This window comes from Phyllostomus discolor, chromosome 3 (assembly GCF_004126475.2).
Source record: "Phyllostomus discolor isolate MPI-MPIP mPhyDis1 chromosome 3, mPhyDis1.pri.v3, whole genome shotgun sequence".
Taxonomy (NCBI): Eukaryota; Metazoa; Chordata; class Mammalia; order Chiroptera; family Phyllostomidae; genus Phyllostomus; species Phyllostomus discolor.
This window is the reverse complement of record NC_040905.2, coordinates 125,280,949-125,308,071: the sequence shown is the minus strand read 5'-3', so window position 1 is coordinate 125,308,071 and position 27,123 is coordinate 125,280,949. Positions and strand designations below refer to the sequence as shown.

Below are 27,123 nucleotides of genomic sequence, written 5' to 3'. Positions count from 1 at the left end.
GACCCTTTTACACAGTTTGGCTCCTCACATGAAACAGACAGCTAACTCATCAGAAACTATACATTATTAGAAATAATCTTGGGCAGATGAAGATGTGTGGCACAGGGGCAGGAGAACATACCCACTATCTTCCCTGAAGTCTGAACACTGCCTCCAAGGGGAAGATCCAGGAGCCCAATCCTCCTGATCCCACCAGAAGCCCTCTTAGACACAGACAGGTCAGTAGTGAGGCCAGGACTAATAGCAGGAGCCCAGATAGAGGCAGGTGGAGGTGGAACCTGAAGTACTTTCAGATATTGGATGACCTACCACTGGGCCTTGTGCTGATGAAAAACCAGCAGGGCAGAGCAGGAGGACCATCCCAGATGCAGCCAAGCCTGAAAGAGACAGCCACAGGCTGTAGATTGCTTCTACTCTCAAACAGGCTGCCTAGAGGTAGATGGGGAAGATGTCTGACACTGACAGAGTTTAATCTAGAAGGAGAGGCCTGCAGCCAAGCACTGAACTCTGCTGAGATTAATTTCACCTCATTTTCATTGTTTGCTTGGTTTTCTCTTCCCATAACTTTTTAAACATTTTTTCTTTATCTTCAATGTTGTTACAATTAGTTCACTACATTTTTTAAATTTTAGATCCCATATTTTATTTTCCCTTTTCTTATCCAATTCTGCCTTTTTTCATGCCTTTCTTATGTTTCATTTCTGTTTTAAAATTTATTATTTTCCCTTTCTTCACCTCACTCCTGTTTCTTACTCTTATCATTTCTTCTCCCTCTGTCCTCTCAAAATCATTTTCTATTCCTTTAGTCATCTCATATTATTTTTATCTTTCTTATAATAATCATATTCTCTTTCCACCTTCATTAATCTCTGCTCATTTGTCACTGATATTGCTGTTGTTATGAGGGGTATTTTTGCTGGTATAGGTTTTGTTTCCTCTATCGTAATTTATTTTGCTCTGTTGGCACTGGTACAACAGCATAGGAGATCAAGGAGACTGCATCACTGAGTCCTGCAGGACTCCTACCACAGAATGCCACCCCATGAGGACAGACGTCAAAGCAGATCAATCTAATACATAGAAATGAACAAAAAGATATACCTAAATTGGGGAGACAAAGAAAAAAACCCACTCAAAAGGAAAGGATGAATCCCCAGAAAAAGAGCTACATTAATTGAGGCAAACAATTTATCAGACATAGAATTCGAAGTAATGGTTATAAAGATGCTCAAAGAACTTAGAACTACAAGGAACTTAGTGAGAACTACATCAGAATGAAAAAGGACATAGAAACTATGAATAACAGCCAGGTGTAAATGAAGAATACAATATCTAAAATGAAGAACACACTAGAAGGAATCAAAAGCAGGCTAGATGAAGCAGATAATTGAATCAGGGAAGTTGGAACAAGGTAGAAAAAAGCACCCAGTCAGAGCAACGAAACAAAAAAAGACTCAAAAAGAATGAACACAGTTTAAGGGGACTTTGGGACAACATGAAACATAACAATATTCACACCATAGTAATACCAGAAGAAAAAGAAAAAAAGCAAGGGAGAGAAAACCTTTTTGAAAAAAAATAATGACAGAAAACTTCCCTGACTTGGTATGAGGAAAACATCATGAAAGGTCAAGAAGCACTGAGGATGCTAATCAAGATGAACCAAAAGAAGAAGTCCCCTCCAGAACATATCACAATAAAAATGGCAAAATTTAAAGACAAAGAAAGAATCTTAAAGGCAGCAAGGAAGAAACAGCTAATAACACATAAGGTAGCTATGATAAGGCTGTCAGCTGATTTATCAACAGAAATATGACAAGCCAGAGAGACTGACATGAAATAATCCAAGTGATGAAAAGTAAGGACATGTAACCAAGACTATTCTATCCAGCAAGGCTCTCATTGAAAATAGAAGGAAAAATAAAGAGCTTTCAAGACTAAAAAAAGGCTAAAAGAATACAGTTCCACTAAATCAGCATTTCAAGAGATGTTAAAGGGACTGTTTTCAGAAGAAGATGAAGACGAAGATGAAGAAGAAGAAGAAGAAGGAGAAGGAGGAGGAGGAGAAGGAGGAGAGGAAGAAGAGAAGAATAATAATAATAAGAAGAAGAAGAAGAAGGAGGAGGAGGAGGGGGGAGAAGAAAGGGGGGGAGAGAGAGAGAGAGGGAGGGAGGACACAGGTAAAAAGGGTGAAAAATTGTAATGAACAAATGCCTATCAATAATAACCTTTAATGCAGATGTATTAGATGCCCCAATAGAAAGACATAGGGTAGCTGAATGGATAAGAAAATATGATATGCACATATGCTGTCTAGAAGAGACCCATTTCAGAACAAAAGATTCACATAGGCTAAAAGTGACGGGGTAGAAAAAATATATTCTGTGCAAATGGACATGAAAAAAAGCTGGGGTAGCAGTTCTTATATTAGACAAAACAGACTTCAAAACAAAGGTCATAACAAGAGACACAGAAGGTCACTACATGATACTTAAAGAGATAGTCCAACAAGAAGATATAACCATTGTAACATTTATGCACCCAATATAGGAGAGCCAAAATAATACAAAGAAAAATCCTGGAGGACTTTAAGAAAGAGATTGATAGCAATACAATCATTTTAAAGGATTTAAAAATTATTTATTGTTGTTCAGTACAGTTGTCTGCATTTACCCCCAACACCCCACCCCCACCCCAGCCATCCCCACCTCCTTCCCCTGGCTTTCACACCTGCCTTGGTTTCATCCATGTGTACGTTATAGTTGTTCCTGAAAATCCTTTCCCCCATTCCCTCATTATCTCCTCCCACCTCCCTCTGGTTACTGTCAGATTGTTTTAATTTCAATGTCTCTGGTTATATTTTACCTTGCTTGTTTGTTTTGTTGATTAGGTTCCACTTAAACGTGAGATCATATTGTAGTTGTCTCTCACCACCTGGCTTATTTCACTTAGCATAATGCTCTTCAGTTCATCCATACTGTTGCAAAGGGAAGGAGCACCTTCTTTATTTCTGCTGTGTAGTATTCCATTGTGTAAACATACCATAGAGTCTTGATCCATTTATTTACTGATGGGCACTTAGGTTGCTTCCACCACTTGGCTATTGGAAATTGAGCTGCTATGACATGGGGGTGCATAGGTTCTTGTGGATTGGGTGTTTCAGGGTTCTTAGAGTATAATATCCCAGCAGTGGAATTGCGGGGGTCGAAAGGCAGTTCCATTTTCAGTTTTCTGAGAAAATTCCATACTATTTTCCACAGTGGTTGCACCAGTCTTCATTCTCACCAACAGTGCACTAGGGTCCCCTTTTCTCCACAACCTCTCCAATGCTTGTTGTTTGTGGATTTGTTTATGGTGGCCATTTTCACTAGCGTGAAGTGATATCTTATTGTAGTTTTAATTTGCATCTCTCTGATGGCTGGTGTCATTTTAGGAGATTTTAACATCCTGTTGTTAACAATGGACAGATCTTCCAAACATGAAATCAACAAGGATATTGCCCCATTTAACAAAGTTCTAGATCAATTTGAACTAATTGATATATACAGAATATTTCATCCCAAAGAAGCAAATATATATTCTTTTCAAATGCATGTAGATCCTTTTCAAAGATACACTACACGATAGGATACAAAACAAGCCTTAACAAATTTAAGAAAATTGAAATCATATCAAGCATCTTCTCCGATCACAATGGCTTGAAACTACAACAAACTTCAAGAAAAAGACTCAAAAACTTCAAATACATGGAGGCTGAAAAATATGTTATTAAATAATGAATGGGTTAGCAGTGAGATCAAGGAAGAAACAAAAAGTACCTGGAAACCATTGAAAATGAGCACACAACAACCCAAAACCTATGGGACACAGTGAAGGCAGTCCTGAGAGGGAAGTCATAGCAATAAAGGCCTATCTAAAAAATGATAGAAAAAGTCAAATATACAACTTAACCCTAAATCTGAAAGAACGAGAAAAATAATAACAAAAAAAGGCCCAGACCAAGTAGAAGGAAAGAAATAATCAAGATCAGAACAGAATTAAGTGACACAGAGACTAAAATAAATAAATACATAAATAAATAAAAAGTAAAACTCAAAGAATCCAGGAGCTGATTCTTTGAAAAGATAAACAAAGCTGAAAAACTGTTAACCAGACTCATCATGAAAAAAAGAGTATGCAAATAAATAAAATCAGAACTTAAAGAGAAGTAACAACTGATACCAACAGAACACAAAGGGTTGCAAGAGATTATTATGAACAACTATAGGCCAAGAAATTGGACAACGTGGGTAAAATGGACAATTTCCTAAAAACATACAAACTTCTAAAACTTAATCAAGAAGAAGTGGAAAACCTAATAGACTTATAAAAACCAGTATGTAAGGCAGTAATAAAAAATCTCCCAATACACAAAGCCCTGAACCAGATGGTTTACAGGCAAATTATACCAACATTCAAAGAACTAACACTTATTCTGCTCAAAGTATTAAAAAAAATCATAAGAGGAAAGACTCCCAAACTTTTTCTCAGAGGCCAGTATTATCCTAATTCCAAAGTCAGGTAAAGACACAACAAAGAAGTTACAAGCGAATATGTCTGATGAACATAGACGCTAAATCCTCAACAAAACATTGGTTAACTGGATCCAGCAATACATTAAAAAGATCATATGCCATGATCAAGTGAGGTTTATTCCAAGGATTTATTCCAAGCATGGTACAATATTTGCAAATCAATGAATGCAGTACATTGTATAAGCAAAATGAAGGACAAAAAAATCACATGATCATATCAACAGATGCTGAAAAAGCATTTGATAATATGTAGCACCCTTTATGATAAAAACACTTAGCAAAGAGGGAACAGAGGGAGCATACATTAACATAAAAAAGGTCAAATGTGAAAAACCTATTGTCAACATCATACTCAATGGCAAAAACTACAGGTATTTCCCATTAAGTCAGGAACAAGACAAGGGTGTCCACTTTTCACCACCCTTATTCAACATAGTACTAGAAGTTCTAGCCACAGTGATCAGACAAGAAAAAGAAATAAAAAGCATCCAATTGGAAAGAAGAAAGGAAAACTGTCATTATTTGCAGATGATATGATAGTGTAAATGGAAAACCCTACAGATTCACCAAAAATCTTCTTGACCTAATTTTAGTGTATTCAGCAAAGTAGCAGGATACAAAGTCAATATTCAGAAATTGATGGCATTTTTGTACACTAACAATGAACTATCAGAAAAAGAAACTAAGAAAAAATCCCATTTACCATAATAACAAAAAATAAATATTCTAGGAATAAATTTAACCAAAGAGGTAAAAGACTTGCACTGAGAAAATTATAGAATACTGAAGAAAGAAATTGAGGACTACACAAAAATTGGAAGCATATGCCATGTTTATGGATTGGAAGAATTAACATCATTAAAATATCCATATTACCCAAAGCAATCTGTAGATTCAACACAGTTCCTATTAAAATACCAATGGCGTATTTCACAGATTAGAAAACATACTTCAAAAATGTATATGGAACCAAAACCAAAAAACAAAACAAAACAAAAAAATCCCAAAGAGCCTCAGCAATCTTGAGATAGAAGAACAAGTTGGAGGGATTGTAATACCTGATATCAAACTATACTACAAGTCCACTATAATACAAACAGTCAGGTACTAGCATAAAAACAGACCATAGATCAATGGAACAGAATAGAGATCCAGAAATAAATCCATGTCTGGTCAATTAGTATTTGATAAAGGGGCATAAGCATAAAATGGAGTAAAAATAATCTCAATAAATGGTGTTGTTGGGAGAGCTATACTAGTCACGTGAAAGAAAGAAAGAAAGAAAGAAAGAAAGAAAGAAAGAAAGAAAGAAAGAAAGAAAGAAAGAAAGAAAGAAAGAAAGAAAGAAAGAAAGAAACAAAGAAAGAAAGAAAGAAAGAAAGAAAGAAAGAAAGCAGGAAAGAAAGAAAGAAAGAAAAGAAGGGAACTAGACCACCAATTCACACCATACACCAGAATAAACTTAAATAGGATGAAGGACTTAGATATAAGTCCTGATACCACAAAATCCTAGCGGAAAACATAGGAAGTAAAATTTCAGATATCTCATGTAGCAATATTTTTTGCTGATATATCTCCTAGGGCAAGGGAAATAAAGGAATAAATAAACAAATGGGACTGCATCAAATTAAAAAGCTTCTGCATGGCTAAAGAAAACATCATCAAAATCTAAACAAAACCAACTGTAAGGGAAAATGTATTTGCCAATGATACAGTGGGCAAAGGGTTTAATCTCCAACATATAAAAAGAACTCATATGACTCAATACCAGGAAGACAAACAACCCAATTAAAAAATGGGCAAAGGACCTGAACAGACACTTCTCCAAGGAGAACATACACAGGGCCCAAAGACACATGAAAAAATGCTCAACATCTCTAGCCATTAGAGAGATGCAAATTATAACCACAATGAGATACCAATTCGCATCAGTCAGAATGACCACCATAAACAAAGCAACAAACAACAAGTGTTGGAGAGGTTGAAAAGGGAACCCTAGTGCACTGTTGGTGGGAATGAAGACTGGTGCAACCACTGTGGAAAATAGTATGGAATTTCCTCAGAAAACTAAAAGTGGAACCACCTCTTTACCTCTTTACCTGGCAATTTCATTTCTGGGATTATACTCTAAGAATTCTGAAACACCAATTCAAAGAATCTATGCACCCCAAGGTTCATATTATTGTTACACTTTACAATATCCAAATGCTGGAAGCAACCTAAGCACCCATCAGTAAATGAGTGGATTGAAAAACTATGGTACATTTACACAATGGAATACTATGCAGAAGAAAGAAAGAAGGAGCTCCTACCCTTTGCAACAGCATGGATGGAGCTGGAGAGCATTATGCTAAATGAAATAAGCCAGGTGGTGAAAAGCAAATACCATATGATCTCACTTATAAGAGAAATCTAATGAACAAAATAAACTAACCAGCAAAACAGAACCAGAGGCATAGAATCACAGAATAGATTGACTGTAGCAAGAGGGGAGGTGGGATGGGAGACTATTTGAAAGAAGGTGAAGGGATTAGTCAAAGAACATATATGAAGACATGGACAATGAGATAGGGAATCACTATGGAAGGGGAGGGCAGGCTGGGTGGAGGGGGGGAAAGGGAAAATAATTGGAACAAATGTAAAACATTAAAATATATGTTTATTAGGCTAAAAAATGAATGAAGAGTGTAGAAAACAACTGATTGAGGACTTTGAAAGGAGAAAGTGCTCAAGTATTATTGTTAAAATTTTAAAAATTCCACTGTCAAGAATATACAAAATCGAAGATAATCTAAACATCATAGGACAGGTTCATAATGTCCAGATTTCTAATGTTATGAATTCCAAGGAAAGTGGCAAAGCACTTTCTGTGCTGAACTCAGGCTGGCACACCTCTTCATCAGGCTGGCAGAGCTTGAAGACTCTGGGCCCGGGTCCTTCATCTGGCCTTTGGTTATCTCGTAGCCCAGGATCTCTAGCCACCATCTTGATTCTGCCATTTGGAAGCTTCAAGGACAGGCATCTGCTTGTTAGTTTGACCGCATTAATTTTCATTAGGACTCCTGTTGGGTTCTTCTTTCTGGCCCCAGATCTAATTTCCATACCCATCTATGAGACCCTGGTGTCTAAGGGCAAAATTCAAAACCCTGAGAAGCTAAAATATAGAGGGTAAAGGTAACAAACTCAAGATGCCCCTAACCTTCTCCCCTAGAAGATTTTCCTTGAGAGTTCTCTATTCATCCAGAGCTCACCTGTAGCAACGGTCAGTGAGGGGTGTGATCACCAGCCGGGGGGAGTTTCCCAGATATTCATAGCCATACTGGGCCTCTGTTGTGATCATCTGCACCTGCACATCCTTTGCCTGCCAGTAGTAGCGCAGCTGGGAGATCCACTGGAAATTGTTTGGATCACAGACTCTGTCCTCAGATAACTTGGCTACCACATCTCGAGCTGTTGGGACAGATAGAAACACATACATGTAGAGCTATCAGCATCCTCCCACCTGTATCAGAGGAGGTATGTAAATGTCATCCAGGCCACTCCTCATTCTTCAGAAAACTTTAGGGTCAAGTACCTTTCTTGCCCACCCTCAACCTGCAGGCAGCAATGTCTTTCAGATGCTAGTCTTTGCTTCTCCCAAGGTGCCAGGCACAGAATTGGCTGCACTGTCTGCTCTATAGTACAGCAGAGGCAGTAAAGGCACAGACTCTGAAATCAGACTGCCTGGGTCCAAACTTATTTTTTTTTAATTTTCTATATCTTATTTATTTATTATTATTTTTGTTGTTCAAGTACACTTGTCTCCATTTCCCCCTACCACCCCCCCCCAAGCCCCACCCATCCCAACCTCCCATTCTAGATCCTACCCCACTTTAGCTTTGTCCATGGGTCCTTTATACATGTCTGTGAAAACCCCTCCCACTTTCCCCCCTTTATCTCCTCCCACCTCCCCTCGGGTTACTGTCACTTTGTTCTTAATTTCATTGTCTCTGGTAATATTTTGCTTGCTTGTTTGTTTTGTTGATTAGGTTCTACTTATAGGTGAGATCATGTGGTATTTGTCTTTCACAACTGGCTTATTTCACTTAGCATCTGCTCCCCAGATCCATCTATGCTGTCACAAATGGTAGGAACACCTTTTTTCTCTCTGCTGTGTGGTATTCCGTTGTGTAAATGTACCATAGCTTTTTAATCCATCATTTACTACTAGGCACTTAGGTTGCTTCCAGCATTTGGCTATTGTAAATTGTGCTGCTGTGAACTTTGGGGTGCATAGGTTCTTTTGGATTGGTGTTTCAGGATTCTTAAAGCATAATCCCAGCAGTGGAATTGCTGAGTCAAAAGGCAGTTCCACTTTTAGTTTTCTGAGGAAATTCCATACAGTTTTCCACTGTGGTTGCACCAGTCTTCATTCCCACCGACAGTGCACTAGGGTTCCCTTTTCTCCACAACCTCGCTAGCACTTGTTATTTGTTGATTTGGTTATGATGGCCATTCTGACTGTTGTGGTCTCTCATTGTGGTGATAATTTGCATCTCTTTGATGGCTAGTGAGCATCCTTTCATATGACTCTGGGCCCTCTATATGTCCTCCTTGGAGAAGTGTCCATTCAGGCCCTTTGCCCATTTTTTAATTGGGTGGTTTGTCTTCCTGGAGTGGAGTTGTCTGAGTTCTTTATATATCCTGGAGATCAAACCTTTGTCTGAGTTACCATTGGCAAATATATTTTCCCTTACAGTTGGTTCTCTTTTCATTTTAATGCTGCTTTCTTTAGCCATGCAGAAGCTTTTTATTTTTATGAAGTCCTATGTGTTTATCTTTTCTTTTATGTCCCTTGATCTAGGGGACATAGTAGTAAAAATATTGCTGCGTAGAATATCTGAGATTTTCCTGTCTATGTTCTCCTCTAGGACTTTTATGGTGAAATGACTTATATTTAAGTCTTTTATCCATCTTGAGTTTACTTTTGTGTATGGTGTAAGTTGGTGGTCAAGTTTCATTTTTTTTTTTTTGCATGTAGCTGCCCAGTTCTCCCAACACTATTTGTTGAAGAGGCCATTTTACTCCATTTTATGCTTCTGCTCCTTTTGTTGAATATTAATTGACTGTAGAAACTTGGGCTTATTTCTGGACTCTCTAATCTGTTCTATTGATCTATGTGTCTGTTCTCATATGCCTGGGTCCAAATTCTAATTAGCTATGTGACCTTGGGCAAGTTACTCAACCTCTTTCTCCTTCAGTTGCATAATCTGTAAAGTGCAGATAACAATGCTCTCCTGATAGGGTTATGATAAGGATTAAATGAATAGCTATGCATATAAACACACATATTTATATACCTATATACATATCTATATGTTCACATATACTAGATAATAGGTAGATGGGAAGGAAGGAAGGAAGGAAGGAAGGAAGGAAAGAAGGAAAGAAGGAAAAGAAAAAAGAAAGACGAACTTCATCTGGCATATAAAAACATTACACAAGTATTAGCTATTGTTATCATTCCTAAACTCTTGTGGGGCTGACTCAGAGGACTTTGCAATATGTAGTTACCCCCAAATGCTGTCTTATCCCTAATATGATCTTGTGGGCTCTGCTCCAGGCCTCTAGGATATCCTTAAAGAATACAGTCAGCTTGGCCTGACATAGTAGGGAAGGGAACCCATGAATCCATGGTTAGATGTATTCTTTTCACCTGGGGGCCCAAGAAACAAGCTGGGAGATACATTTCTAGGTTTTCTCCTTTCATAGGATTGTGAGCCTAATTTTCTCACAGTGATGGGTGTCCTGAAGTTGAAGAGTGAACAAAAGGTTTATTGGAATCATTAATTATTTTTTTGGTAATTCACAGGGCAAGAGCTACTGAGATCTCAGAATGAGTACAGCAGCTCAAGATTAGGATCTTAGAAATATAATTTTGCAAAGGGATGCCTCTCCATGAAGAAAATCTTGATTACAATAAAATACAAACCCCTGCAGAAAAAAATCCTTGAACAAGATTACACCAAAAGCTCTTCTTTCCTTCTCAATGAGATATTTTTATGAACTTGACCATATTTATTTATTTATTCATCTTTTTAAAATATATTTAAGTTTTCTTCTTGTACAGTTTGTTTTAGTTTGGCTGTCTATTCTTGTATCTCAAGTGTTATACATTCAAACTTCAGTAGCATTATATTATATCAATGAGTATTTATTTATTTTCATTGTTCAATTATAGTTGTCACCATTTCCCCCACTACTTTCCCCTTCCCTACGTACCCTCACCTCCCATATTCAATCCTCCCCTCACCCCATTCTCTTTGCCCATGGGTCCTTCATACATGTTTCTTAACAATCCTTTCCCCTCTTTTCCCCATTATTCTGTTCACTCTTCCCCTCTGGTCACTGTCAGTTTGTTCTTTATTCCCATGCTCTGGTTCTATTTTGCTTGCTTGTTTTTTTGGTTGATTAGGTTCCACTTATAGGTGAGATTGAACTCTAGTACACTGTTGGTGGGAATGCAGACCGGTGCAGCCACTGTGGAAAACAGTATGGAATTTTTTTCCCAAAGACTTTAATTCCCTTCCAGGTTCTTGAGGGAAACGCAGAGTGGTAGCATCAGAGACCCAAGAGGAAGGTAAATATCAAAGGCCTGAGTGGAGGATACCTATATTATGCTGTGTGTGTGTATGAGCATATGTTGTGAACCCAACCACTCTGGGGCATCCTGGGCAGTAACCACACGTGCACATATTACTTCTACCAGTTGGATTTGTGGCCAGATGAGGATCACATTCTCCCTTTCTTCTCCCTGATTTCATGTTGGTCTACCCAAATGGATATCAGGCTAATGCCTTAAGGAGATGAAGCTGTCATGAAATGCCAGCAGGAATCTGGATGTGAGCAAGAGGGACACTGTTCCTAGGCAACCAGCCTGGTCTAGCTCCTATTTCCTTGGTGATGATGGAGTGAGGATGTGGAGGTAGTTTATTTTACATAAAAACCCCACTAATTTCTCCTTTTCTTTTTAAAGGAAGAGCTGGAAGGCATCATCTCTCACCCACTCCTTCCCTGCACCACTGCACATTTCCAGTCTCCTGGGTTTTTAATCACAGATTCAAATTACAGAGTCTCTGCTACTTACTAGCTGTGTGCCACTCAGCAAGTTATATACCTCTCTAAGCCTCGGGTTCTTAATCTGTGGGAAGTATGTAAAAATGAGATAATATACGTCAAGCACTAAGCACAACTTGCTAACTGGTGAATATTCAAAAATATTAGCTCTGAAGCCCTGGCTGGCATAGCTCAGTGGATTGAGCGTGGGCTGGGAACCAAAGTGTCCCAGGTTTGATTCCCAGCCAGGGTACATTCCTGGGTTGAAGGCCATAACCCCCAGCAACCATACATTGATGTTTCTCTCCCTCTCTCTCTCTCTCTCTCTCCCTCTCTCTCTCTCTCTCTCTCCCTCCCTTCCCTCCCTAAAAATAAATAAATAAAATCTTAAAAAAAATATTAGCTCTGGTCAGGGCAAGGAAATGGCTCCCAGTGGCAAATCTCAGGAATGGCAGTAGCCATCACAGTCTTAGTAACAGCCCTGCTCAGAACCATTGGCTTCTCTCCTTACCCCCACACCTTAATCTTAGTTGGAGAATCTTCTCTACATAGGGAAAGGAGACCCTGAGTCCCTCCATCCAGAGGAGAGAGACAGGCAAGCCTGGCTGCTCTTCTGGCACAAGGATATCAGGGGAGCCTCCATGCTCACCGTGGACATCGATGACCGTGAGGGCCTCCAGGGTGAGGCGAGCCCCGCTCCTCAGCTTCCCTCGCACCAGTTGGACAATCTGTGTAATCTGATCATTGCTCTTTTTCAGAAAATCCTGGCAGGAACATAGGAGTGGCACAACTGGTTAAGTTTGATTCTCCCCTGGTAATCCCTTCTAGGGGAATGTCACCTTCCACAAGACTCCTGGGTGTCATCCCTCCAGCTTCCTTTCATTAACCAGTCATTAACCTCTACATGAGTTTCAAATGCATTGTGCTAACTGAAACAAGCTAAATTTGAAAGGCTAGATACTGTATGGCTTTATTTTCAATATTGTGGAGAAGACAAAACAACAGGGGCAACAAACAGATTGGTAGTTGCCAGAGACTTGGATAGGGGAAGTGGTTGACTATAAAGGGCATGAGGGAATTTGAGCATTATAAAAATGTATGTTTGTTAAAACTTTGAACTGTACACTAAAAAGTGTGAATTTTACTGTATGTAAAGTATAAAGAAAATCAGAATTAACAAAACAACCTTGAAATATTTTGAGATTAAAGGAGACATGGGAAATGTGAAAATTTTGCCTATAAACATGTAATCCCAGATTGGATCCTGGACCAGACAAAAAGACACTAGTGGGGTAACTGGCTAAATTCATATTAGATAATAATATATTGTCTTGCATCAATGTTGGTTTCCTATTTTGGACAACTGTACTGTGGTTATGTAAGGTATTTATATTGGTATAATCTGGATGAAGGAAATATGGAATTCTTTGTATTATTTTTGCAAGATTTTCTGACATTATTTTAAAATAATGAGTTAAAAAACAAGAATGAATTTTAAAAAGGAAAAAAAATCAGTTGGTGGAAATTATGCCAGATTGACCCTGGAAGCAAAGCCTGCTAAATCTCAGAATTATGCAGCCTAGGATTTCTGCCTGAGAAGGACTGTGAGAGTTGTTGCTGTTAGAGAACTCAAGAACAGCCCCAATTCCAAATTCTCTGTCCAAAGGCCCCCATGAAAACCTGGCTTCTGTGATGCCATGGGTTGGATGTCTGATTATTATTTTTTATTTAGAAAACATGGCTACTCTAACTATTGATATATGTCATTCAAATCCTAACTGAGCTGGAATCTCCTCTGCAAGCTTCATGACAGGCTCACTTACCTGTAGGGTCTTTTCCACTAGGGCTTGAGATACTTCCTGGGTCCAAAAGATGGAAGACACACAGATAACCACCTGGCCAGGCCATTGCAAGACCCACTGATTACGGGAGACCTAGAATAGTGCAGTGGAGCATTTTCTAGGGTCCGTTCATCTTGCACGATTTAACCTGACTTAAAAACATCCCCTACCATTTTACCCCCTCACAACACATACACAAAAATCCTTCCCTCCTCTCAAGCTACAAGGCTTGACATCTCTGGGTTTACTGATTTATGCCTTCCTCCTTGAATTTTATGAAAAAAAAATTACCAACAATCTCATCAACTCTTAACTTTTTTTTGCAGGCTCCTACCCAGGGACTTTACTAGTTATAACTGAGGTGGTGTTCAGAAAGTATTCACAACTACTCTTTTTAATGGCTACATAATATTGCAGTGCTACCCCACAGTTTCCTTAGTCATGCCCCCCTATTTTTTAACTGTAAATCAGGCAAACTGGCCTGAGGGCCAAATCTATTTTTGTAAATAAAGGTGTAATGCAACACAGCTAGGCCCACTGTTTACCTATCATCTCCAAAGGCAAAGATGAAATAGTGTGAGTGGCCTGCAGAACTAAAAATATTTATTAACTGTCCCTTTACAGAAACAGTTTGCTGACTCTTGCTATAGATGCAATTGCATGAAATAACTCCCCACAGGTTTTTCTTTAATTTTTGATTCAGAATATATCGTAAGACAAAGGATTGGTATTTCATTTACAATGAAAATACCACTGAAAGGAACAGCAGAGTCAGTGTTGTACTTGAGTGAGGTGTTAACTGAATATTCTTTTCTTTGCTAGGAAAATGGCTCTTTTTTCTTATGCCTTTGTCCTACTTGTTTCTCCTAAAGCTTTGGGACTGAATGAGTTGTGCCAGTTGGGGCATGTGTCACGTGAATGAAGAGCCTAGGGATGCGGAGAATGTTTGATTAGAAGGGGCTCTTGCCACTACTTAATTTCACAGAAAGGACTGGCCCACTGCAAGCATTTCACCAGAAACAAATTTGCAAGAAGGAGAGGCACAGAAGGGTCAGATATACCTAGCAGGACTGATGTGAGCTTTGATAGAAGACAGAGGAGTGGTCAGAACTAATTCATTTAACCTCCCCAAAGTTCTTGTTGCTGTACCAACACCCTGGCATATGAACCCCATTTTTGTTTACCTGGACATATGCTTCAATCCCAAGTCGAATAACTTCCCTCATACTGACAAGCATCACCTGCTCCACCTGCTGGAGCCACTTTTCCACCATGCCCTGCAAGTGAGACAGACAGACAGCAACCATTAGCCAAATCCGGAGGACGAGACCATCTGCAAAATCAGCTTTCTCTCTGGACAGGGCTGGAGGTAAGCCAAGGGTGTGCACCTGGGAATTCAGAACCAGCCACCCCAAGATGTGTCTCAGTGGTATGCAAATTATTTTGAGCTAAAGGCAATAATGACCCTTTGAGCTTGAGAAACTTCTGCCACCCCCCCCCAAGTTAAGATATTTAAAAAGGAAAATTAAGATTAAGATATTCTTAACTATCTAGAATATAAATTAGGGGCCTGGTCTATGATAAGAACCACCAGCAATGAATTTTTATTGATCCATATGGTGAGGCAAATTACTAATTACAGAATATGTGCTCTCCCTGCAGTGACCTGCTGAAGCCCCAAGATGCATTATCTCATCCCTAGCTCAGAAGCTCTTCTAGACCTTAGTTTCCCTGTCTGTCTTTGAACCTCTCATGTATGCGGGGTCTCTGACTCTCATATATGTGCTCCCTTACATATGTATGTAATTACATTTGGTTATTTTCTGTTCTTAGCTCATGTTTATTTGATTACTAGACCAGCCAAAAGAACCTTGAGGGTAGAGAAAAGTTTCTTTCTTCCTCACACATCCCTTCAAGACAAAAATCTTTAACTACTTGTTTTACATTTATTTACTGCATTCTAGGAAGTGTGTGTCTTGTAAAAGGTGCAATAAGGGATTTTTAACATACATTTCTTTCATATTTTCTGAAACAGACAATTTGTTGGGGGAAAAGTGACATTTATATTTCAGTTAATGAAATAACCTTTCCTTCCTTCCTTCCTTCCTTCCTTCCTTCCTTCCTCATTGCTTTTAAAGAGAGAGGATGGGAGAAGAAGGGAAAGAGAGAAACATCAATGTGAGAGAGAAGCATCAATCAGTTGCCTGCCACACATGCCTTGATGTACTCACCTAGACTGGGCATCCAACCTGCAAACTAGATATGTGCCCTGACCAGGAATCAAACCTGCAACTTTTTGGTTATGGGATGATGCTCCAACTAACTGAGCTACACTTACCAGGACAAAAACTGCTCATTTCTAATGAACAGTTTTAATTTTTACATTATTCCAGTGGTTCCCAAATTTGCTGTGCATTTGAATTGCTTGGAGATCTGTTAGAAAAAATACAGAGACCTGATTCCCACTTCCAGACATAATTGGTGTGAGATGTAACCTGGGCATCTGGATTTATTTCAAAGTTCTACAGGTGATTCAAATGTGCAGCTAATTATTCAGTTCCAGAATTTCTGGCCACTGTAGCTGTTGATTTCAGGCACAAATGAGTGAGGTGATGTATGGCTGGGTTACCTGATTCCAACTTGCGTGTGTTGGCAAAAACAGTAAGCAAAGTGAGGCTGGGTGGTTACCCATTTCAATGAACATGCTGTCATGTCCAGCAGGAGTAGAAGTAATTTACACTATGCTCATTATATAAGGACACATGTATAAAAATTGAAGTTAAATGGAATTGATTCCACATTTTATTGACCCTTGAAAACACCTGCCCCAGCAAGCTTTCTGATTGAATTACTTTGAACTGCTCATGGAAATCTGAGCAGCATCAGTTTGGATCTGATTCCTGCTACTGCCTCCACATCAAGTTTGGTTGAAATCCTTCCACAAATTTGGTGTGTCACATTAGCTGCAGTATATTCCCCATTTTATTTTTTTCATATTTTATTTATTTTTAGAGAGAGAAGAAAGAGAAGAAAAGAAATATTGATGCAAGAGGAAAACATTGATCATACGCCTCTTGTATGTGTTCCAATGAGAGCCCAAACCTGCAACCCAGGCATGTGCTCTGACCAGGAATCAAACCAGCGACCTTTTGCTTTGTGGAATGAGGCCCAACTCACTGAGCCACACTAGGCAGGACTTCTCCCCATTTTAGAGGTGGACAAACTGAGACTGTAAAAGATGGAGTCACTTCCTAAAGTCACCCAGTCATTAATTAAGTTGTAGAATACATGTATTCCATCTTGAGGCAGACTGAAGCTACAGTCTAAATGCTTAACCCATGTGTTCTCTGCCTTTCTGTTTTGCTCTGTTATGGAGAAAAGAACCAAAAATGCGTAAGGGAAGTTACTTTTGCTTGAGCTGGGTAGATTTTCTGTTTGAATGGAACAGTTTCTTTTTCTGAGCTGATCATGCCCACAATCTCCAAACTGTCTGTAAACTCCAGCTTGGCAATTCCTTCAAAGCACTTTTTTAAATGTGGCTGTACTCGGAGGGGGTCCTTGGTTTCTGACAAGATCTCCAGCAGTTCATCATTTGACAGGAAGAAGAACCTATTTCAAAGCAAAGGAAGATGGCAACTGAAATCTCTTCTGAGATAAACTCTTTCCAACAAGTTTATAATCCCAACAGGTAAATGGCACTCAGATGAAGACCAGCTATGTTGTAGGGTCTGCTCTAAGTCCTACTCCTTTCGCTATTTTCCATCTAATGCATGTAAGGTGAAGATGATTATGACTCTGAGAGCAAGAGAAATAATGGAAGCTGGTATGTCTGAGTTTAATATGGTTGGGAGGTGGTGTTATCTTTTGAAAGACAACCGGATAGAGCAGTGGTTCTCAACCTTGGCTGCACTTCAGAATCACCTACTGAACTTATTTAAAAAATCTGAATGCCAAGTTTCTTGGCATTAATGCCTAATGCCCAGAAATTCATATATAATTGATCTGGTTATGGACTTGGGTATTTGTATTTTTAAAAATCCCAGGTGGGAGCAAGTAGAAGAGGGTACAAGGAAGATAAATGGTGGTGAAAGGAGACTTGACTTTCGGTAGTGAACACACAATGTAACATACTGATGATGTATTATAGAATTGTATACCTGAAACCTATATAATTTTATCAACCAATGACACCCCGATAAATTCAATTAAAAAATAAAAATAAAAATCCCAAGTGATTCTAATGTGCAGTTAGATTTGATAATCACTGGGCAGGAGAAGAAAAGAGAGACTTTCTTTTCTTTCCTTATCTCCAGGTATGGCAGAAAGTAGGACAGGTGTGAAGTAATAAGTACATGTTAATAATGAACTTATTTATATGCAGGGGCCTTTATTTTGCTTTAAATTACTCTTAATAACGTAGCTCCTTTCTCTTGCTCAGGGCCTCAAGGCACAACAAACCTTCAGAAAATGTTGAAGAAACAAACCTCTACTGTGACCACTAGGCTGAAAGTTCCATAATGAAGGGACTATATGATTATAGTCTTCATTATACATGATGGATTACAAAAATTGCCACAATATTTGCACCTAATCTCATCAAGAGGCAGAGTCTACTTTCATATCTCTTGAACCTGAGCTGGCTCTATGTCCCACTGTGGTAAACATGAGTTTGTGCAAAGTTTGAAGCCTGGACTTCAAGAAGCTTTGAAGCTTCCATTATTGCTGGTCTTGGGAATGCTGTGGCCACCACCATATGAATAAACCCAGGCTATCCTTCAGCAGGCTAAAAGACATGTGGCCCAACTACCTCTGTTGCCCTAGACAACAGGAAGCCAACCACCATATAAATGATTGGAACCACTGAGTACCAGCTGACTGTAGTCACATGAGTAGGCCATGATGAGAACAAAAGAGCCATCTAGCTGAGCCCAGCCCAATTTGCCAACCCACAGAGTTGTGAGCTAAATAAATAATTGATGTTTTAAGCTTGTGTTTTGGGGTGGTTTGCTATGCAGCACAGCAAGCTAGTATCACCATAGCTGTAGTCTTGCACAGATAGGAAGAGCTTAATAATTAGTTGTTGGCTGACTAACTAATGAAAATGTCAATTTCTCCCACTCCCTAATAAAATTCAAACAGGTGATCTTTATAGGTTCATTATATGTGACAATGAATAATGCTCAATGGTTGTAAGAGTAACACTTAATATCTTTGTATAATTTAAAATTAAAATGAGGCTCAGAGAGGCTCTTATCCAGACAACCTGGATTTGATTTCTAGCTTCTCCATTTACCAGTATTGTGGTTTTTGGCAAGTTGCTGTTTCCCCCTTTATAAAACGGAGATAAAAATAATGCTTCCAACCTCATAGGATTATTGTAAGGGTTAAATAAGTTAATATGTGTAAAGCACTTAGAGTAGTGTCCTGGCATATGATAAATGGTGTGTTAGTTTTGGCCGTTATTTGTATTTTTATTGGGAACAACAGCTGTGGGCATAGAATTAGAAGTCCAAATATTAGAAGTTTCCTATTCCCAAGCTTTGTGCTTCCAAATTGAGTTTCCTTCCACTACTTGTGCTCTGTCTGTGTTGTCTAATACTGAAGGCATTAGCTACCTGTGGTTGTTTATATTTAAAAACTAATACTAATTAAATGGAAAACTGGCTTTCTCATTTACACTAGACACATTTAAAGTGCTGGATAGCCATATATAGCCCATGGTTACTGTACTGGATAGCACAAATATAGAACATTTCTGTAATTGGGAAAACTACTGGATATACTGCACTAAATAGATACCAAGGATATTTCTGAATTTCAAACAACCCACTTTTGTTTTTCTTGGTGGAAAGCAGAACACTAAATTTGTCTTTATATAGGGGAACATTAACATGTATTTTCCTTAAAGGAAAATTGAAATTAAATCTACATCTTAATTAGAATCAAATACATGGAGTGAACATCCATTGTTAACTATACATGGATAAATTATCAAGAGTGAGGACCCTCCTTCTTGAAACTATCCCTCTAAAACTACCTTGATTTTTACACAGAAGAATAATCGGTTCTTGTGGAAAAGAGTCAAATATTTAAAAACATACATACCAGAAACTACAAAATTTGATAGCAAAAAAAAAAGAAACAATGAAACTTAGCTGACATTTCTTAAACACATATTCTAGATGCTAAATATTTTACATGCATTATCTCATTTGACATGCACAACAAATATACTAGGGAGGGACTGTTATTATATCTCTAATTTATAGAGAACCTAAGGCTTGGATAGATTTGCTGAAGGTCTCAAGATTAATAAGTGAAAGAGCTGGGACTCAAACCAAGGTCTGTTTAACTCCAAATCCCAGGTTCTTAATCATGACTGCTATATCCCTCTAATTGGGCATTTGACAATGTTGGTTGGCCACAGTGTGGATTTGGCCCCCAGTGGTGTCCATTCAACCTCACTCTAAATAATAATCACAAAGACATTCTTTACCTCTGAGAACTGTCTCTTGGGGGAGGGGAAACTAGGAAAAGATATGGAATAGATTGATAGGAACCAACTCTCACTATGAAAAGTGTAATTCTACCTATACATGGGCAATTCCAAACAAAAGGACAATAATAAATACCTGGGGAAAAATAGTCTCTTCTTTTCCAAGTAATCATTTAGCCCCCTCTGGATGTCCTCCAACAGAATGTTAGCTTCTTGAAGCTTCTCAGCCATCCGTGGCTGGTCTGCAGCCACCAGAACCCTGGCATCTTTCACCTAGGTTTCATCAAAAAAGGCAAGAATCATCATGGGGACTTCCCAGACTCTGAGAATGATCAGGTTGTATGAGTATATAACCAGCCAATCGACTAATGATGTCCTGCTCAGCTAAGTGTCTCATAGTCCCACAAGGGTGAATGTTCATATAACATGATGCTGTTCTTCTGGCCATGGTTGACTAGGTCAGGGTTGGGAACCTGAAACCATTTGACCCAATTATATTTTAACTGCTGGGATTTTGGAATTTAGCCCATAACATCCCATACTAGTCTGGGCTGGCCCCTTTGAAGGAGGGGACTTTGCTGCTGTGTGAAGATTATCTCCCGTGATGTGACTAAGTGGCAGGACAAGCTAGTCTGTGATACAGGTGGGAGCAGGCATAGAAAGAGCATTCTGTGATTTTCTGAGAGAGTCCTGGGTTCTAGAGCCATCCTTTATATGCTTTCTGCCCTGGAGTTCCATGTGACACCATTTGTTCTTTTTGTTTGAGCTACCTCCAGTGAGTCTCTGTTACTTGCAACTGAAAGTCTTAACTAATATGAGGGTGGAGGGAGCAGGATATCATGCAAACTGGCTATAATGGCCAAGCAATAGGAATGACCTCTTATCTCATTTCTACAAACAACCAGGGTGGATAGTTCCCTTGAAACAAATTCTTTATAAATGCACTCCAATTAGAGCAGACTTGACTTCAAAAAGGAAAAAAAATGTCATCTCTTAATAGATACTCCTGGATGCCTTGTATTGGGAGTATCTATTCACACCCAGTGAACTCATACTTCGAGGTCTATTTCCAATGTCACCCCCTTTGGAGGACTTCTTTGACATTCCCAGGCAACTAAATCATTTTACTCTGTTCTAAAATCTCTTGCATATATTTCCATTATAGCTCTTATGTGTCTAAGTCTGTCTCTCATAAAACAGTGAGTTCTGTGAGGGCAAATATCATTTTCTGGTCATCTGCAAGTGTTTTCTGACTGATAGTACAATGTCTGGGACATTGTAGGTACTGAATAAACACTTGCTAAATATCTGAGTAACTGAATATGGATAATCATTTAAATTCTGAAAGGATTCTCAATCTGTAAAAGCTTTATTGCATTACTCCATAATAAATAATTTACCTCATTAGAATGGCAGCTTAATTACACTAACAGTTAGTACTTACCCTTAGGGAGATGGGATTTCAAAGGCCTCAATTTTTTACATTAAATATATCCATGTTTGAATTTTAATAACTTTTGAGATTACAAATATATAACAATAGTAGGTAGATACACTTTGCTTCTTTACACAACCAAAAGAAGGACAACAACAAATTTAAAAACAAAAAACAACCAGAAGTGCCAGAGAATCAAACTGTATGGAAGTTCGACAACCAAGGAGCTAAAGAAGAAACATTCATCCACATTGGTAGGAGGGATGGAGACAGGCAGCTGGGCTGGAGAGGACTTGCAGCAAGGCAGAGAACTGGGCAGGTGAGGTGGCAGCTGGCAGACTAGGCAGTCCCACATTTACTTGTGGATAAGCCAGGAGGAACAACTGGGGAATGAGACAGACCATGTAACCCAGGGTTCCAATGTGGGAAACTAAAGCCTCAAAACCTCTGGCAGTAAAAATCTGTGGGGGTTGTGGTGGCAGGAGAAACTCCCAGCCTCACAGGAGAGACCTGCATGGTCCTAGAATGTACACAAACCCACCCACCTGGGAATCAACACCAGAAGGACCCAATTTGCTTGTGGGTGGCAGGGGATGTGACTGAAAGCTGGCAAAGAGGTAAGCAAGCTGCATTGTTCCCTCTCTGACCCCTCCTCCACATACAGTGCTATAAGGCAGTGATGTGGGTTGCCCCGCCCTGGAGAATACCTAAGGTTCCACCCCTTACAATGTAACAGCTGTGCCAAGAGAAAGAAATATGGCCCAAATAAGAGAACAGATCAAAACTCCAGAAAAAAGAACTAAGCTATGAGGAGGTAGACAACCTATATCAGATGCAGAGTTCAAAACACTGGTAATCAGGATGCTCACAGAAATATTTGTGTTATGATCCAAAATAGAGGAAGAAGTGAAGGCTATATAAAGAGAAATAAAGAAAAATATATGAGGGACCAACAGTGAAGGAAAGGAAACTAGAACTCAAATCAAATATTTGGAACAGAAGGAAGAAAAAAACATTCAATAGGAAAAAAAATGAAGAAACAAGAATTCAAATAAATGAGGAGAGGCTTAGGAACCTATGGGGCAACTTTAAACATTGCAACATCTGAATCATAGGTGTGCCAGAAGGAGAAGAGGAAGAGAAAGAAATAGAAAATTTATTTGAAGAAATAATGAAGGCAAACTTCCCCAGTGTGGCAAAGGAAATAGACTTCTAGGAAGTCCAGGAATCCCAGAGAGTCCCCAAAAAGTTGGACCCAAGGAGGAACACACCAAGACACGTCATGATTAAGTTACCCAAGATTAAAGTTAAGGAGAGAATCTTGAAAGCAGCAAGAGGAAAGGAGCGAATTACCTACAAAGGAGTTTCCATAATACTATCAGCTGATTTCTCAAAAGAAACCTTACAGGCAAGAAGGGGCTAGAAAGAAGTATTCAAAATCATGAAAAGCAAGGACCTACAACCTAGATTACTCTATCCAGCAAAGCTATCATTTAGAATGGAAAGGCAGATAAAGTGCTTCCCAGATAAGGTCAAGTTAAAGTTCATCATCTCCAAGCCCTTATTGTATGAAATGTTAAAGGGACTTAACTAAGAAAAAGAAGATCAAAACTATGAACATTAAAATGACAAGAAACTCACAACTATCAACAACTGAACCTAAAAAAAAAAACAATGAGAAAGAAACTAAGCAAACAACTAGAACAGGAACAGAATAATAGAAACAGACATCATATGGAGGGTTATCAGTGAGAAGGGAGAATGGGGGGAAAAGGTTCAGGGAATAAGAAGAATAATTGGTAGCCACAAAATGGGGGAGGTTAAGAATAGTATAGGAAATGGAGAAGCCAGATAACTTACATGTGTGATCCATGGACATGAACTAAGGGTGGGGGGAATGATGAGTGAGGGGGTACAGGGCTGAGGGGGATAAGGGGAAGAAAAAAACGGGACAACTGTAAAGCATAATCAATCAAATATACTTAAAATATATATAAAAATAAATATATAACTATCAAATTTGCAAAAACTTACAAGTTTTAAGAGTCATGGCTATAATGCACAATGAAGAACATCTGTATGGCAGTCCATGTTCCTTCTGGTGAGATGTGCTAGGAAGTACAAACTTACCGCTTGGGACATGAGTGACTTCCAGTAACTATCAACAATGGCAAATTTCTTCCCCTCTTCTGGCATCTGGGCTATGATGTCTTCTGAACTGAAGATTGGTTCTAGGTACAGCCAGGTGGCTTGGCATTTCAACCAGGTGTCCAAAATTTCCTGCACACGGACTAGCTTTTCTTCCCACTTCTGTAAATTTAGCATTTTATGTCTGAATCATTAACTTTCCACTCTGCCTAACAGGCTCAAATGGGTGGACTTATTTATTATATACTCATTCTCTTGTTTAGCAAATACTTATTGAGTGTCCCCTTTGGTCTGGTCACTGTTTTAGGCAATGAGAATACAGCAATGAAAGAAACAAGTGAGTCCTTGCTCTTATGGAGCTTGCATTCCAGTGGAATGATAACAATAGTAATAATTATTATATATCAGTATGTATCATTATATATAATGATATATAATTAATATCACTATTATATATAGTGATATTAATTAATTATATATCATTATAGTGATATTAATTAATTATATATCATTATATATAATTATTATTACTATAACAAGTGATGGGCTAAGTGCTTTATGGAGGTGAAATTTTTAATCAATAGACTTAGGTGAAAATATTGCTACACATCATACTTCACAAATGCAGAAACTGAGAGACAACAGTTTAAGTAACTTGTTCAAAGTTACCTAATAAGTGGCAGAGTCAGACTTTGAACCCAGGCAGTTTGGTTTCAGAATTTTTGCCCTCAGCCTATGCCACTTCTATAAACAATGACAAAATAAGGCCAAGTCCCTACCCTTAAGTAGTTTACATTCTAGATTACTCTAACCCAGATGATACTCACATTCTTTCCAAATGTATTTTTATTTGGTATATTAAAATATTCTCATATTTTTTTTGGCAGACTTGCAAAGGCTCAGCATGCAATATGCTGACTTGAATGGTTATTTTCTTTTAGCCTTGTGTTATTTTTTTCCAATCAGGAGAAAATGAGTGTGTTTGTTAAATTAACTTAAAAGGCTTCTCCCTCCTCTGAGAAACTAAGAGCTAACCCAATGTCTTGAAACACTCAGGCTCATTTCCTCTTACCCGGCATTCTGCTTCTATTGGTTTGATGAATGCAGAGCCACACATTGTCTGGGTCTTTATCACATGATCATCAAGTAGCAGCTGAATGTCATCAACTGCACACAAGATGCTTGTATCCTGCAAATAAACATACCTCACCCTGTCAGAATCACAACACTCTCACTATGTTTGCTGATCTCCAAAACCTTACAGTTCAGATCTCCATTCCAGTGGGACAGGGGTCTATGTCTTACAGGGGGTGGAATATCTATTTTCTTCCTTGAAAATGTTCTTAAAGACACATATTTTCTACCTTCTTTGCAGAAATCAAACATGGCTGAAGCCCAGACCTGCAACTTGTATGTGTTGTAGGGGAAAGAGTTGCAACCTGCCCTGTGCTCCCAATTCCTGTGCACTTGCTCACCTCTCTCCCTCAGGCAGGAACACCTCTAAGCTGACCACTTGAGCCTAGACTGGTGGTTCTCAAACTATGTGCTGAGGTGCCCAGGGCACTGCAACAAACTCAGAGTAAATAATAGTGGTTATCTAAAAATAAAATACAAATGTATTTATTTCAACTTGTATGTATTTTTTCAAACAGTTGTTAAGGTGACAGGACATGAATACTTATTGTTTGAACATAATTCAAAAATAGCTGTAAGCTATTTCTGTTGGTCTAGGGAGGGGAACAATGAAAAAATACTAGATCCAAAAGGCTACATGAACAAAGAAAGTTTGGAAACCTCTTACTCCACATTTACTAGGCCATATTTTACTAGTAGGTAAGGTTACTGTGACTTAAAGATCAGCCTCTAAGCATGGCACTTTTCCTCCTAGGCCATCGTGGCAAGGAGGCTGACTAGGGTCTATCCCTCTGTGGCAGGTCTGTATATTATATATAGGATATAGTTTCTCATCTATCCACCTATTTTTACTAGTAGCTCTACACTGGGAGATGTGTCTAGCTCTTAATATAGAGGTACCTTGATTTCCTTTTGCTGTTGATTCTCTCTATAGTTGCATCACTTAAAAACTGAAAATTGGCTGAGAGTAACTAAGTTATTATTCCTAGGTCCCCTAGCTTAACACCTCATCTCAGCCCCTGCCTCTAGGACTATCTCATCCAATCAGATGGTGCAGCACCAATCTACTGGGACCCATGGGTGGGGTTTGCTGAAGAGGCCCCACATTCTCCTCCCCTCCCATTGGTTCATCCATAATTCTTATCCAGGTGAAATCAAGGCACTGGTACTATTGAAACTGAAGGGAGAGAGAAGTTACAAAAAGATCACATGTGCTTGGGGACTGGGGCAGGTATGGAAGGCCTTTAGGGTTTTACTTCTCAATCTACATTGCACACTTGAAAGACCAGGGATGCATTAAAAATACAGATGCTCAGGCATTTTGGGGGTAGAGGAGTCAGAAATATTCAATTGGGATTTTTTTTTTTTGAGAAGTGCTAAGTATTATTTACCCCAGGTATACTTCTGAGGGACCTGGGGAGCCTTCCCTAGGAGAGGCTAATTTAGGAGGCTTACTCAGTTCCTTTGCACTGAGAAAGCTTGTTGCTCTGTATCAAAAGGCATTTCTCATTTGAAAGTGCATCCCTCCTTGCATAACGAAATTATAAAGGAAAGAAAAGAAAGTGCATCCCTTCAGTGGTGCCTGGAGGAAGAACTGGCCCAGGAAGGCAGCCTGCAGAAAATAATCTAACACACAGCATAGTGATTATAGTCAACAACACTGTATTAAAACCTTCAAAGTTGCTAAGAGACTAGATTTTAATTGTTCCCACCACAAAAAGAAAATGATAATTATGTGACGTGATAGAGGTGTTAGGTGATACTAGGGTGATAGTCATATTGCAATAGATAAATGTATCTAATCCACACACTATACAAGTTATATAATGATATAGGCCAATTATATCTCAATAAATTTTTTTTTAAAAAAATGTTAGGGATCCTTCCTTTGTGAGTTCTGTTGAAATTCTGAATGGATCCCTCTATTATATACTATAAAATAAATGGGCTGTTCTTGGGGCTGGACAGTTGAACTGAGACTCACAGTGTCCCTGTACTTTATGAAGTTGAATGTCATGTTGACCCAGTCTAACTTCATTTTCTCCAAGTTTTTCTCCAGAGAGTATTCTTTACTGGCAGCTGCTCCAATGGGCTCCAATCTAAAAAAAGAACATAGTGACAGCAACATCAATAGGGGGAGGCAGTGAAAACACTGCAGAGTAAGAATTTCAGATCAACCTTAAGAGAAATTTAAAATCCCTGAATTTTACTAAAGTATTTATTATCTAATATGTGCCAGCTATCTTCAGTATTTTGCAAGGTTTCTTACCCTTAGCACTAGTGGCATTTTGGTCTGTGTTACTGGATGAATTATGCCCCTCTAAAAATCATGTGTTGAGATCCTAGCCTTCAGCACCTCAGAATGTGAGATACTCTACTTGGACATAGAGTCTTTAGCAA

The 27,123-nt window shown here is 38.8% G+C and overlaps 1 protein-coding gene across 1 annotated transcript in view; it reads right to left on the bottom strand.

Annotated features, from left to right (window-relative positions):
* The window catches only part of DNAH3 (dynein axonemal heavy chain 3), a 219,892-nt gene that overhangs the window by 101,960 nt on the left and 90,809 nt on the right, over window positions 1–27,123 (bottom strand). The window contains exons 20-28 of the mRNA XM_028531458.2: window positions 26,708–26,822; window positions 24,662–24,778; window positions 23,572–23,751; window positions 20,143–20,279; window positions 16,918–17,119; window positions 14,695–14,787; window positions 13,493–13,603; window positions 12,319–12,433; window positions 7,826–8,024 (exon numbers count right to left, since the gene is read on the bottom strand). Of these exons, the coding sequence (XP_028387259.1) occupies window positions 7,826–8,024; window positions 12,319–12,433; window positions 13,493–13,603; window positions 14,695–14,787; window positions 16,918–17,119; window positions 20,143–20,279; window positions 23,572–23,751; window positions 24,662–24,778; window positions 26,708–26,822 (1,269 nt within the window). The remainder of the gene's footprint in view (window positions 1–7,825; window positions 8,025–12,318; window positions 12,434–13,492; window positions 13,604–14,694; window positions 14,788–16,917; window positions 17,120–20,142; window positions 20,280–23,571; window positions 23,752–24,661; window positions 24,779–26,707; window positions 26,823–27,123) is intronic.